The 14,726-nt window shown below is 48.9% G+C and overlaps 1 protein-coding gene across 1 annotated transcript; it reads left to right on the forward strand.

Moving 5' to 3' along the window:
* The first annotated feature begins 3,182 nt into the window (after positions 1 to 3,182).
* On the forward strand, positions 3,183 to 14,101 carry Serpina11 (serpin family A member 11). Its single transcript, XM_004665617.2, has 5 exons — positions 3,183 to 3,222; positions 6,866 to 7,509; positions 8,764 to 9,037; positions 11,839 to 11,986; positions 13,895 to 14,101. Exons 2-5 carry the CDS (start codon positions 6,867 to 6,869, stop codon positions 14,099 to 14,101), a joined length of 1,272 nt encoding a protein of 423 aa, XP_004665674.2. The 5' UTR covers positions 3,183 to 3,222; position 6,866.
* The last annotated feature ends 625 nt before the right edge of the window (positions 14,102 to 14,726 follow it).

The raw sequence follows: 14,726 nt of genomic DNA on the forward strand, positions 1-14,726 counted from the left end.
TTATATAGTCTCAGGGTGGTCTTGAACTCATGGCCATCCTCCTACCTCTGCCTCCCAAGTGCTGGGATTAAAGGCATGCACCACCACGCCCTGATTAGATAGAAATTCCAAATTCCACCACTATAGAACATGAACTGCCCTAACTCCAGCTTCCCAACACCATCTCCTCACCACCTCCCTGCCTCCCCTAGCAGACTCCTGCAGACCTCCAGCTGCTTCTTGGGTCTCTGGTTTGGTAGCATCCATAGTCTGGGGGCCAGTATCCATGTTAGTAATGGAGTAACCTAGTGCTGTGTTGAACGTGATGATGTCTCCAGACATAATGTGGACGGGACTTCCTGGAGAGATGTAAGACGCTCTCCACCCCTGAATCCAGACAGTGCCAACAAACCCCCTCCCTCCCACACCAGAAATGATTCAAACAAGCCCAGCTTGACAAGGAAATGGGTTTGTCAGGATTGATAGAGCATTAGACGGCATATGGAGAGCTGCCCTCACTTGAATTATCACAGCTATCTGTCCCATCACAAATCACCCTTCATCCCCAGTCCAGTACATCCTACACATATTTTTAAAATATTTTTTTCTTTTATTTATTTGAAAGAGAAGCAAAGAGGCAGGGAGAGTAAAAATAAATAAATAAAAGAAAAGAATGGGCACACCAAGGCCTTAAAGCCGCTGTAAACCATGTGGCATTGTGCACTTGCATCACCCTGCATCTGGCTTATGTGGGACCTGGAGATTAGAATATGATTTCTTAGGGTTCACAGGCAAAGCACCTTAACTGCTCAGCCATCTCTCTAGCCTACATCCTATGTTTTTATTGAAAACGTTATTATGTGAAAATACTGCAAATTGGTCATATTCCCACTGGGTTATATTCTTTTTTATTTTTTAACAGATTCCATAATTATAGATAATAAACCATGGTAATTCCCCCCACACACACACACACTTTGCCTTTGCAACTCCATTCTCCATCATATCCCCTCCCCCTCTCCATCAGCCTCTCTCTTATTTTGATGTCATCATCGTTTTCTCCTATTATGATGGTCTTGTATAGGTAGTGTCGGGCACTGTGAGGTCATGGATATCCAGGCCATTTTGTGTTGGAGGAGCACGTTGTAAGGAGTCCTTCCCTTCCTTCGACTCTTACATTCTTTCCATCACTTCTTCCACAATGGACCCTGAGCCTTGGAAGGTGTGATAGAGATGTTTCAGTGCTGAGCACTCCTATCCCTTCTTCTCAGCACCATGGTGCCTGTGGGTTATATTCTTATGTCCTCTCTGCCCACCCCCATTCCACTAAGGGTCCTCCTTAGTGGGATTAGTGGCAATCACTGTGGGGTCATGATGCACAGTCAGTGCCTGGGGGAGGGGCAATGTCTCAGAGTACATCTTCCCTCCCTGTGGCTCTTACATTCTTTCTGGCCCCTTCTGTGATGTTTCCTGAGCCTTAGATGGTGTGTTGTAAGTCTCCTTTAGCGTTGAGCACTGAGCAGCCTCTGCTTTTCTGCTTGGGTGAGTTTTGTGTCTCCTCAGTGTCGACCGCCATCTCCCTAGAGAAGACCTTCAGGTTAGCAGTGAAAGCAGGGCTCGTATTTAACCTGCCACTTCTTCTGTACTGCTTCCTGGACCCTGGCACATGGGATAGAGATGACTGATCTCATTCCAAGCAGTTGGTTTTCTTTTCTTGTCATACTGAGGGGTCCGGGGTCTCCTGAGCATTCACTGCCATCGGTAAAAAAACAGATTCCCTAGCCAAGAGTGAGAACAGCATGGATCAAAGGAATAAACATAGAAATTTAGAAAGAAGACTTTTTGATGGGCATAATGTCTTCTTTCCACCAAGGAATAGTAGAAGCTTGCCTTGAGGGCCTGTGATCTTTCAAACCACAGGCTTCTGACTTGGTTCGAAGTACCAGGTATGAGCTCCCTATCTAGGGAGCAGTTGATTGCCTACATAGCCTGCATGCCTCTGTCACACCACTTAATTTTATAGCTTGCATGATCCCTGTTTCTTCTCACTGTTTGGTACCTCTGAATTTTTTTTATATTTTTTTTTTATTTATTTTACAGAGAAAGGGGGAGAGAGAGAGAGAGGGAGCACGCCAGGGCCTCTAGCCACTGCAAATGAACTCCAGACTTGAGCACTCCCTTGTGCATCTGGCTAATGTGGGTCATGGAGAATCGAACCAGGGTCCTGCTAAGCCATCCCTCCAGCCTGTACCTCCTAATTTATAGAGTTCTAAGTTACGGCATATCCAGAAGGCATGTTTGACTGCACTCCATCTTTGTCATTATGAGAAACTTGGAAGGTCTCAGCAAAATACTATCAGACTGTGGGAAAGATGGCTTTGTTTTGTTTTAGCCTACCACAGAGCTTCAGTCAGCTAGGTGGGGTTGACCCCAAGAAAATGGTAAGAGCCACTGGAGTAGAAGTGCTGAAGCTGTCACCCCACCTGTGCCTCTGACATCCTATACACATCTTCCCCATGTTTCAGAGCTTTCAACAGGTCAAGAGTCAGAAACACAATAAAAGAGGCCAAGGCACGGCATGGCCAGCCGAGTGCAAGGGTGAGAGAGGAGGCACTGTGGGCCTCACTGAAGGTGATCCAGGCTGCACAGGAGTGATTTTCTCAGCCAGGCTGACTAGCAATCAACACCATGAACCAGGGAGGAGACCAGATGTTAGGAAGTGTTTGCCAGTGCCTCTGTGTGTAAATCTAGGCACACACAATGCATATTTATAATATACACAGTGTAAAAATAAATATAAAAGTTACCTCCATTCCATTGCTGAGAGATAATCTCACAAAGAAGCATTTATTTAGCTCCAAGCTTCAAGTGGATTCTTGGGAGACATGGGGTAGCAGGAACCTAAGGCCCCACGTTATGAGACTTTCAACACAGCTCCATTACTGAACTTCCCTCCAAGGCCTCCCATATTCCACTGCCCCCACCAACCTGTCTAATGTCACAACATCCTCAGACAGGATGGAGCCCCAAATCACAGGTCACTGGCTTGTTTGTGGGACAGGAAGCCAGGATAACACATTGAATAAAGAATCCTTCCCATTTGCTCCCTTGTCATCCTATCAATTCCAGGAATCGACTTGATAAATATTGACCTGCTGCTGTGGTTGTCAAACACCACCCTGTGGGCAGGAGGGTGTGCAGAGCTGTGGGGCTGGAGCTGGATTCAGCTGGTGGCTTCTCTCTGTGAGTACTGTACTCTTATATGACATGGTGCTCTCTCTCTCGCGCGCTCTCTCTCTCTCTCTTTCTCTCTTGCTTTAGAGGTAGAAATGGGAACAGCAAGTCCCCTGGACAACGCACGGAGTATTGCCTCTGAATCTTGGAGCTGTATGACTTCTGGTTTTCATTAACTTTTTAAGGAACCCCTGTCCCACGAGAAATATAATACAGGGACTCCAAGTATGCCAGACGGACAGATGAGGAAGCCGAAGTGGAGCCCAAAGAAAAATGATAAAATTTATTGGGTACTCAATTATATGGAGTCATGTTTAAAAATTTAGGCCTGGAATTAAATCTTGCTGACTCTGAGTCTCAGTTTGTTCATCTGCATAACTGGGATAAGAATCCCCATGCCTTAAAGGTCTCCTAAAGATTAAATTAAACAAATGCACAAGTTTGTGTTTCCCAAAGGGCCACCACATTTGAGCAGGACCATTTTTTATTTGTGCACAACTCTCCTGGCCATTCCAAGAGCTTTCATTGTTTCAGTCTCACCCACAGGCAACAAACAATAGCATCCTATCTTCAAGTCATTGATATAACCCAAAATGCCGCCCCATAGCCTCCCACGCATTTACAAACACTTCTGTTGGCAAGCCAGTGCTGCAATGTGCCCAGTGTCCCCAACACTGTAACACTTAAAAACGGGACTATTACAGTTCATGAATAGGGTTCTCAATCTTCTCCTAGGAACTTTCTGGAAAAGATCCTAGAAGTAAGAGGTAATTAGATTATCATTGCACCCAGCCTTGGTAGAAAGGGGAGAAAAACTCCCACAGTGTCCTTTCCACAGGGGGTTAGACATTGTACAGCGTATGATAGTGGAAGAAGGCGGCATTGTCACCTACATTTCGCAAAAGGAGACCTTCAGATACAACGTGATTTACTGCAGAGCCTTGTTCAAGCTAAGCCCCGCCCCCTGGCTACAATTCAAGCCTTCTGCAAGTCTGAGAGGCCTTGAGGGCAGTAGGGTAGGAAAAGGTGCTAAATTAAATAGGAAAAAAACACAGCAAAGTGGGGCTGGGGAGATAGGATAGTTGGTAAAGTGTCTGTCTTATAAGCATGAGGACTTGAGTTTGATCCTCAGAACCCACATGAACAAATCCAGGTCTGGTGGGGCATGCTGGTCATCCCAGCACTGGGAAGGTAGGACAGGTAGAGATCCCCGGAGCTCACTGGCCAGCTGGTGTGGCTTATTTTGCCAGTTCCTAGCCAATGAGAGACCCTAGCTTTAAAAAGATGGTCAGTGTCTGAGGAACAGCACTCGACGTTGTCCGCTGGCTTCCACACACACTTACTCTCTCTCTCTCTCTCTCTCTCTCACACACACACACACACACACACACACACACACACATACATGCGCTCCCCTCTCCACACACCAAGAGGAAATAGCACCAACACTGCTGCATTTCTTCTTTTCCCCAGGGGCAGAGCAATTATTCAAGTATTTCGCAGCTTCTAAAATTTCCATCAAAGGAAAACCAGGGCACGCAACGCTGCTCTTCCGTTCAGTCACCCACAGAACCGTGCTGGAGCGAGGGTGTGGCTCTGGCAAGGTGCACACTGTACTTTGACCAGCAAGTGCATTTCAACACAATAGATAAGGGGATGACATTTGTCCCTCGAGGGCAGCTGGCCTTTGTGGTTTGGTGGGTAATTCGGGCACCAGTGGCTGTTCACCATCTGCAATACTATGCGCGCGCTCTCTCTCTCTGCAGAGGTTGTCAATCAGGACAAAAAGTAAGAAAATGATGGGAATGCTTTCAGAACCATCTAGCGACAAGGATCAGTCAGTGGGCAGGTTTTGGGGGGATGCAGGAAGACATAAGGGGCCAGGGCCATCCAGGCTGCATGGTGGTGGTGTGTCCTCTGAAGAGCTGTGGGCATGGCAGGCTCCTGAAAGGAAAGGGAAGGCAGAGGCCACAGGGCGGGGCGAGTGGAGCCTGGTCCACACTGCAGCGCTTCCTTCTGCACTTCCTGGTCCCGCAGGCTTTCCTGGGGCACGTTGTACATCAGAGCACAGTAGACGGCGCACACTGCACGTGCTGCCTTACATAGCCCTCCACATGATGGACCTTTAGCCACATAGTTCTTGTAGCTGGGAACTCAAGATGAAGGTGATGGCTGGTCCCTTCTGAGGCTGTGTGAGAGATCTGCTCTGGTCTCTCCTCACTTTCTGGTTGCTAGTGACTTCAGCGTGCCTTGGTGGTGACTTTCAGTGGCGTGTTTCGGCTTCTCTTCTGCCCTCCTCTTCACCAGCACCTCCTTGGGAGTTTCTCTGTCCGAACTTCTTAGCTTTTGTTGTTGCTACTGTTACTGTTGTTGTTGGTGGTGGTGGTGATGGTGGTGGGAGTGCAAACTTGCACAACCACTAAGGACATCAATATGGAGAATTCTGGAAAAGATGAAAATAGAGCTGCCAACTGACCCAGCTATTCTTCTACTAGGCATTTACCCTAAAGGCTCCACATTTCATTGCAGAGATGGTTGTTCAACCATGGCTATAGCTGTTCAATTCACAGTAGCTGAGAATTGGAATCAAGCTTCCCGTCTTACAAGGACACTCGTCATGCTGGGCTAAAGACCTGCCTTAACGTCCTCAATTGATCTAATTTTATCTGCAGCAATCGTATCTCCAAGTCAGGTCACACTATGAGATCAAGCATGAAAACTTGGGGCAGGCACAATTCAGCCCATGAAAGATCTTTCCTAACTCTCTGCATCAGTGCAGACAGATGTGTGTCCCACTGAACACAGCCATCTGTCTTATTCCTCAGCAGAGGTATGGCAAAATACGGAGACAGAAATCACCTCTCCCTCACCTCTCCTCCTGGAGCTACCAGTCCTGTGGCTTTGTCTCCCTCAGGGGCTGCCCTTGTCCCGTGGTCTGGATGGCCGGTCACTGTGTCCACACTCAAGCTAACAGACCTACAGAGTATGGGACACTCCTTTTTCCTTGGGGTCTAAAGGAGCCTTTGCATGGCATCCTTTCCCTCTCAACTAAGAAAATCATAGACCATGGCCGCGCCGGAGTGAGGGCAATGCCACTCACTGTCACAGTGTCCAGATCATTTGCTCCATAACGATCTTCTCAATTTATAATCATGTATGTATCCACTTGTTTAGCATATCACCTCAACTTTGTGAAGTCCAGAATTAGGTTTGTTTCTTTTCCCTATAAGATACTCAGGGCCCAGCACACTTCTGGGGACAGACGGATCCTTGAAAGCTATGCCTGACTGAAGGAATGATTAGAAAGAAAGAGAGAAAGTGGGGGAGGGAAGAAGGAAGGTGGGAAAGAGGAAGGAAGAGAAGAAAAGAACAGAGGAAAAGAAAGAAGGGAGGGAGGAGGAGAGAAGCAGGGGGAGGGAAAGCGGAAGGGTGGGAGAGGGAAAAGGGGAAGGAGGAATGGACTATGGAGTCATTTTATATAGCTCTCCAGGTCCCATTCACTCCCCCAGTCCCTTGTTGCCTTGTTCTCTGAAGGGTGCTTCAGGGGTCCCCATGGGACCCCATGAGGATGGTGGGCTTTGTTGTATAAGCAGTGGGAATGATGACATTGTTTATGAAGAAGAGTGACGTGTGCGCCATCTTGTTTTCCGAGGATGGGGCCGGCTTGGCTGTGGCTGCTGGGAGCTGAGATTCTGGCCTCAGTTCACTGTCAGCTGTTTTCCGCCCATGGAGAGAAGAGTCTGGAGGAACTTTCCATGCCCAGCCACCAGCGACTAGAGCCAGGCCCAGCCTACCACAAAGTCACACCCACCATTACCAGTTTTGCTTTGCATTTGTATAAGCAACTGGCCACCAAGACACCAGGAAACATCCTTTTCTCCCCAGTGAGCCTCTCCAGTACCCTGGCCCTGCTGTCTCTTGGGGCCCATGGTGACACTCGGACTCAGATCCTGCAGGGCCTGGGCTTCAACCTCACAGAGACCCCAGAAGCTGACATCCACCGGGGCTTCCAGAGCCTTCTGAGTACCCTTGACCTGCCCAGCCCCAAACTGGAACTGAAGGTGGGGCACTCCCTGTTTCTCGACAAGCAGCTGAAACCCCAGCGGCAGTTCCTGGACAAGACCAGGGAGCTATATGGAGCCCTGGCCTTCTCTACCAACTTCACAGCTTGGGAGGCCACTGGAAGGCTGATCAGTGACTTGGTGAAGAAACAGACCTATGGGAGAGTGGTAGACTGCCTTCCAGACTTCAGCCACGATACGCTTGTGGTTCTCACGAACTACCTCTTCTTCAAAGGTGAGGTCTTCCCAACACAAGTACTGCCCCACTGGGCAAGTAACTGCCCTGTCTTCAGGCCAGCAAGATCCTGTCTAGCCTCTTGGTCAGTGCTAGACTCTCAGGAAGTCTATGGCAGTGGCAGCTTCCAAACCATGTGTAGCTCACGAGCCTTGTGGGTTGGGAATAAGTAACAGATGACCCAGTGCAGAGGGATGGTGGGGCTCTTCCTATGCAGGTATGAGGACCACAGAGCCTCGAAAGGGACCTCCATCCAGGAACAGAGAGAGAGGATGCATTCCTGAAGGGCCTGGTGGTCCACACCTGTAATCCCAACACCCAGGAGGCTGAGGCGAAAGGATTACAAATTGAGGTGATTGGCCTGGACTATAAAGGAGGAAAGGAAGGGAGGGGGAAAGAAGGGAAGAGGGAGAGTAGAAGTCAAAGAGGGAGGACAATTCTGGCTACATGTTAGGAGGCTCTCAACTCTAGCAAGCACAGAGGTTTCCATGAAAAAAAAAAAAAAAACAGCTATGGCTTGAGAAATAGAATCAACAATGTTTGGTCACGGATTGGGTGTGAACACAGGAACAGGCTGACCCAGTCCCTTCCCACTGTCCCCAGGCCCAGTTTTGTCAAGAAAGGGGCCAGTTGCAAAAAGTATAAGCATAGCTCTTACTGGTGTGGACAGAACTGTGGCCAACAGTTTGTGTGGTCTAATTATATCAACTTCGGCTCTTGTACTGCATACCACCTTCTACACACTGAATTATTTTCCCTTTTCTGCTTGAACATTCAGGAGTTAGAGGGTGGATGAATGAGCTCATGAGCACATATCCATGTGTTATTTGTTTGTTTAGTTGCTTAGTTAGTTTCTGAGGCAGGACCTTGTAACATACTCTAGGCTCCAAGTCATGACCCTCCTGCCTCCTGAGGGCTGGGCTTCCAGGATGCCCTTCCAAGCTAGCCTTGAGCCTCCCCACGGGCACTTCTCTAGAGGCACGGGCAGAGAGCACTGGCACCACGTTTACACACGCCTGGGCTGTGCGGCCAGAATCCAGCCATGACCCGAGCCCACACTTCATGGCTCTGCAAGTCCACTTAGCTAAGAACACAAAAACCATTAGAGCCATGAGCTCCAATTCTGGGGACTCGATCTCATGGCTCCTGTTACATGCTCAGAGGGAAGCCATCACCCCAGGGTGGGCGTGGCTGGTGCAGACCTGCTCCGCGTTTCTCTCTTGCACATGTGCCGTGCCGTTTTTCTGTCCTCAGCCAAGTGGAAGCATCCTTTTGACCGCTACCAGACCCGGAAGCAGGATGGCTTCTCCACAAATGAGAGGCCCATGCCCCGCATCCCCATGATGCAGCAGAGGGAAATGCACAGGTTCCTGTATGACCACGAGGCGGCCTGCACTGTCCTCCAGATCGAGTACAGCGGCAATGCTCTGCTGCTGCTGGTCCTCCCAGACCCCGGGAAAATGCGACAGGTGGAGGCCGCCCTGCAGCCAGAGGTGCTGAGACGGTGGGGCCAATTGTTCCTGCCCAGGTAAGTGCTGAGAGATGGATGCTCCCTGTCCTTGCCAAAGACTGCAGTCCCAAGAGCCCAGGGCCAGGCTTGCCTCCCTTATTAACTGTGGTCTGAGCAATTTGTCCGCTCCTCTGGCCTCAGATCTCCTCAATGGTTTCAGTAAGGACAGGATGCCTCCTGCATGGAGTTGCTCAAGGGTGGATCCAGTCAGTTCTTAGATTGATACCTGGACCATAGATACTCTCCAGGTATGGGGCACTATCCCTTCCTGGCCCCAATTTCCTTTCTCCTTGCTTCGTTCTTCCGCCTGGACTAATTTAATTCCTTAAGACAGCCCATAAGTATGGCTGAAAATCGAGGACAGTTATTCAGAATAAATGATGTTTCTTTTTAAATTAAAACATTTTAAATAAATTAAGTATTTAGAACAACCAAGGCAGGCCTGGTGGTGCAGGCCTGTAATCTAGATACTGTGGAGGCTGAGACAAGCTAATTTCAAGTTCAAGGCCAGCCTGGGTAACTTAACATTGTATCAAAATGTTACCTGGGTAACATTGTATCAAAAATATTTTAGGGCTATAGAGATTGCTCAGTGGTTAAGGCTTTTGCTTGCACAGCCTAATGACCTGAGCTTGATTGCCCAGTATCCACATAAAGCCAGTACACAAAGTGGAGTATGCATCTGGAGTTTGTTTGCAATGGCTTGAGGCCCTGGTGCGCCCATTACATCGCTCTCCTCTCTGTGTGTATCTCTCTGTTTGCAAAATAAAAATATAAAGAAAAACATTTTTAAGGGAAAGGGCATTCTGTTTATTTTTATTTATTTATTTGAGAGTAACAGAAAGACAGAGAGAGAAAGAGGCAGATAGAGAGAGAGAGAATGGGTGCACCAGGGCCTCTAGCCTCTGCAAATGAACTCCAGATATATGCACCACTTTGTGCATCTGGCTTATGTGAGTCCTGGGGAAGTGAGCCTTTAACGGGGATCCTTAGGCTTTACAGGCAAGTGCTTAACTGCTAAGCCATATCTTAGCCCAAGAGAAAAGTTTTTAAAGGTGGGTGAATTGGGGATATAGTTCAGCTGTAGAGCACTTGCCTAACATGCCTCATGCTCTGGTTCAATTCCCAGCAGTGAAAAGAAATGTAGTACAAGGAAGGAAAGAAAAAAGCCAACAAAAAGAAAGTGCTAATTTTACATGGTCTCTAACCACTCTTGCCACCTTGCTTACTTTAAAAAATATTTTTTTTATTTACTTGCAAGCAGAGAGAGATAGAGAGAAGAGAGACAGAGAAAATGGGTACACCAGGGCCTCAAGCCACTGAAAATGAATTCCAGATGCATGTGCCACTTTGTGCATCTGGCTTCACTTGGGCACTGGGGAATCGAATTCCAGTCAGTAGGCTTTGCAGGCAAGTGCCTTAACCACTAAGCCATTTCTCCAGTCCCTTTGCTTGCTTTTTGGTCTGTGGTTGTTCCCATATCAATTTTGACTTTTTCTGGTTTCCTTAAATTCCCATTCATTGGCCAACACCCTCCTTGGAGGTACTCTAGCATGGAATCTGATTGTGAGTTCTATTTATTTTTTCTTGGTTCAAAACTAATTAGCATAAAAAATCCTCAGCTATCACCATGTTTGGGTCCTGGCTTTGGCTGAGATCAGCTGGTCGGTTTTCATTCACTGGGGGTCAGGTGGTAGCTCGGAACATTCCTTCATGTGTATGCCTGGAGCCTGAGCTGGGCTGCAGGAAGCCAAGCAGGCTTCTGTCCACACCACGTGTCCACAAGACCGGCTCCACAGAGCAGTTCAATGTCACTACTGCATAACAGCTGAGGGCTCCAAGAGGAAGTATTCCAAAGGACAGGAATAAAAGCTACCATTTCCACAATGTGTCACTTTTGCCATAGTGTACTGGTCAAACAACTCCAGAATCCACACAGATCTTTGAGCCTGAGGCCACCATTTTCTTTTCTGTTTTTAAACTTTTTATTGACAGCTTCCATATGTAAACACAATGTTCCTTGATGATAAGCCCCTCTCACCACTCCTCTTTGTCTCCTCTCTTCCCATCCAATGAACCCCCTTTTTCCCACTAGTCCCTCTTCTGTTTTTATGTCATGATTTTGGGGAGTTTTTCTGCCCTGTTATTATACAGGTCTTGTGAAATTATAACAGCTTCTGTGAGGTACTTTGTGTCTGGAAGACAGTATTGTAGGCAGTCCTCCCCGTCCTTTGGCTCTTGCAATCTTTCCATCACCTCTTTTCCAGTGGTTCTTTTGCCTTGGAGGGTATGATAGAAATGCCTCCCTTTAGTGCAGAACACTCCACTGTCACTTCTTCTCAGCACTTTGGTAAGTTTTGAGTCTCCCCAGTTGTCACTACAGTCTGAAAAGAGAAGCTTCTCTAACCAAAAGCAAGAGTAGTATTAATTTATAGATATGAACATAAATACTTAGGGGGCAATTTGGTGGGCACAATGTATCCATTTTGCCAAACAAGAGAAGTAGCTTCCCCACCAGGGTCTATGCCCTACCTAGTCATGGGCTTTTGACTAGGTGTTTTTATTCAAACTGGCAGCAAAATGAAAATCTGCCAGAGCTTAGACAGCTCTGCATACCTTTTGGCTGGAATTCAGATCCATTCCCAAAACCATCTTTGGGCTGGACCGCCAGTGACACCTGGAGACACAAATTACACCTGAGCCTATGGGGGACACACATTCAAGCGCCCACACCCCCCACAGTTGAAGCTGCCAGCAGCCAGGGTACAAGTAGCACGTGTAACCAGACAGTGCCTTTCCATGTCTAATTCTCTCTCCAGTCTGTTGGACTTACACTTGCCAAGGTTTTCGGTTTCTGGAACATACAACCTGGAAGAGGTCCTTCCCCACCTTGGTCTCAGCAACCTGTTCAACACGGAAGCTGATCTATCAGGAATCATGGGGCAGCTCAACAAAACCATCTCCCTGGTAAGTCATGGAGTGTGGACATGTGGAAAAATGTTTGCTTCTCTCGCATAAAATGCATTTGAAAACAAAGTTCTCCTGTCTCCTATACTGACACTTGAACACCATCATTGCTATGGCTTCTTTCCACGGGCAGCTCCCTTTCCAGCTCTGCCTCTCCAACACGACAGCAATCAGGACAGACGTGGCAGGCTCTCAGTAGTCATGCTCTGTGGTGTCATTCACTGAGCCAGAACCTTTCCAGATGCGGATAGCTTGTGCTCCTTGCGGGGCCGCAGTGGAGCTCTGCTTCTGTCACAGCTGCAGAGCCATGGCACGTGAGCAGGAGGAGAGCGCCCAGCTGTGATCCAGTAGCAAGCACCCCACAGCTCAGTGCACGTCCACCTCAGAGCTGCTGCTCACTGTGCATGTCAGAAGCAGGTCACACTGCTGACTTCACGTTCCATGACCTCTTGCCCCCAGGATGGAGCTTAAAGGAAAAAGCCCTCCCTCTCTCCGAGGAGAAGGGGAAAACAAGAGAAAGTGTGCCGTGACTCCAAACGCTGCTGCCCCCCCACAGCCTGTCAAGGCTGCTCACACACCACTGCAGAAGAACTCCAGATGCATAGGCTGCCTTGTGCATTTGGCTTACATGGGTCTTGGGGAATCAAACCTGGGTCCTTAGACTTCATAGGCAAGCTCCTTAATGGTTAAACCATCCCTCCAGCCCTTGTGTTCTGCTTTTGTCCTCCCCCATCCACGGTGGAATGTTGGTGGGCAGATTTTGTGTCACTGCGTGGTCATGAATACGATGGCTGTGCCATGTTCAGAAGGCAGAGTCCCCTGGATCCCCTCCCCATCCTCTGGGTCTGACATTCTTTCCCCTCCTCTTCCACATGTTCTCTAAGCCTTGGAGAGCAAGATAGAGGTGTCTCATTTAGTGCTGAGCATTCAGCATTTGAGTCTCCCCAGTCATCTCTGACAACTGCAAAAAGAAGGTTCTTTGACCAAAGGTGAGAGCCACACTCATCTCTGGACGAAAATATAAATATTTGTAGGGCAATTCATGGGCACAACATAGTCATTTAGTCAAACAATAGAGGTGGCTTCCCTGATACGGCCTATGGCCTTCCAGTCATGGGCTTTTGACTAGGTTTTCAGTACCCATGCCTTAATTCCCTCCCTCAGATGGAGTACACCTCAAATCCAATCAGTTGGTTATGTAGTTAACTTCTTTTGGATCCTCAGTCCTTCCTAGGAATCTGGGTGACACTGAAATTTAAAAAGCAGTTGAGGGGCTACAGTGATGGCTTAGCAGTTAAGGCACTGGCTTGCAAAGCCCAAGGACCCAGGTTTGATTCCCTAGTGCCCACGTAATTGAGGTGCACAAGGTGACACATGCATCTAGAGATTTTTTGCAGTGGTTAGAAGCCCTGACACACCAATTCAATCTCTCTCTCTCTCTCTCTCCTTCTCTCTTTCTAAATAAATAAAAATTTTTAAAAAGAGAAAAGTTCAGCACTCAGAAGCAGCAGAGGGCCCATTCTACTGAGCTCATGAGAACCCCTGCTTGAGGCTCAGAGGGCCATTTAAAGATGAGAAAACTGAGATTCAGAAAGACAAAAAAATGACACTCAGGCCTGCACCCCACGTGCCCAGGTGCCTGAGAGATGCTCTTAAAGGGGAGGTGGCCTGGTGCACTCAACAGCCTCCGCCATTTGACTCATGTCAGGTCAGTGCACTTCAGGGAGGAGAGAGAGAAGGGAAGGGGAGGGAGAGGGAGACAGGAGAGAGAGAGGAAAACATTGTGACAGTGGGTGCTGTTTCTACGCAGACTGGGCGACATGTTCGGCTTTGTCGTCTCCCTGGGACTGCCCTAGGCAGCCTCTGCTGGAGCCCAGGGTTGATGCCAACTGTCTTCTTCTCTCCCAGGTATCACACAGGGCAGTGGTGGAAATGAATGAGAAGGGAACCGAGGCCGCCGCTGCCTCTGGCCTCGTCGCCTCCCAGCCCCTGTCTCTGAACATGACAGCGGCCCCACATGCCCATTTCAATAGGCCCTTCCTGCTGCTTCTCTGGGAGGTGACCACTCAGAGTCTGCTCTTCCTAGGAAAAGTGGTGAACCCTGCCGCGGGGTGACAGTGGCCGGAGGCCACGCGGGTCCCTTCTCCCCCCCCCCACCCCCAGAGAGGAAGACCAGCCGGCCTGCGCCACGCGCCTGTGCAAACTGGGGCATCAGTGCGCAGAGGTCGTAATAAAGCTGAGCTTGGCAGTGTGAACACTGAGGACCCGGGTTCGTGTACAGGGCAATTGCCCAGAGCAGCTTCCAGCCGTTCACTCCACAGCCCTCTAAACTTGCTGGGGACAAAGATGGCAATGGAAATGACCTAGCATGTGGATCTTCTAAAGATGCCCACCACGGCCACTTCCATTGTGGATATCTGCTGAGTGTCCTCAGGGTGTGGGTCACAGGAAAAGGCTGGGAGGCTTCAAGAGGAAGGAGCAGGCTTCTCGCTTCGCGGTGGGAGGCTTGGACTGACAGCCAAGTCATGCTCCTCTGTAATGCCCTTGCTCAGCGGTCAGGGGCTGGGCCACCTGAGGGGAGACTGGATCTTCGCGTACCATGCAGAAAAGGGGCATGGGGGCGGGTCAGTACCATCATGGGTCAGTAGCAAGAGAGGCCAAGTGCGAGGAGCAGAAGAAGAGCCTCGGCGCCAAGGGACAGCCTCCATCCAGGCAAAGTGCAAAGGCCAGGCATGGCCAG

Source organism: Jaculus jaculus, chromosome 7 (assembly GCF_020740685.1).
Source record: "Jaculus jaculus isolate mJacJac1 chromosome 7, mJacJac1.mat.Y.cur, whole genome shotgun sequence".
Taxonomy (NCBI): Eukaryota; Metazoa; Chordata; class Mammalia; order Rodentia; family Dipodidae; genus Jaculus; species Jaculus jaculus.

Bases quoted from the DNA above. Each gene is read 5' to 3' on its own strand.
- Serpina11 (XM_004665617.2), top strand. From the start codon at position 6,867: ATGGGGCCGGCTTGGCTGTGGCTGCTGGGAGCTGAGATTCTGGCCTCA. The intron at 7,510-8,763 runs GTGAGGTCTTCC...TTCTGTCCTCAG, and splicing joins GAACTACCTCTTCTTCAAAG to CCAAGTGGAAGCATCCTTTT. The intron at 9,038-11,838 runs GTAAGTGCTGAG...TTCTCTCTCCAG, and splicing joins GGCCAATTGTTCCTGCCCAG to TCTGTTGGACTTACACTTGC.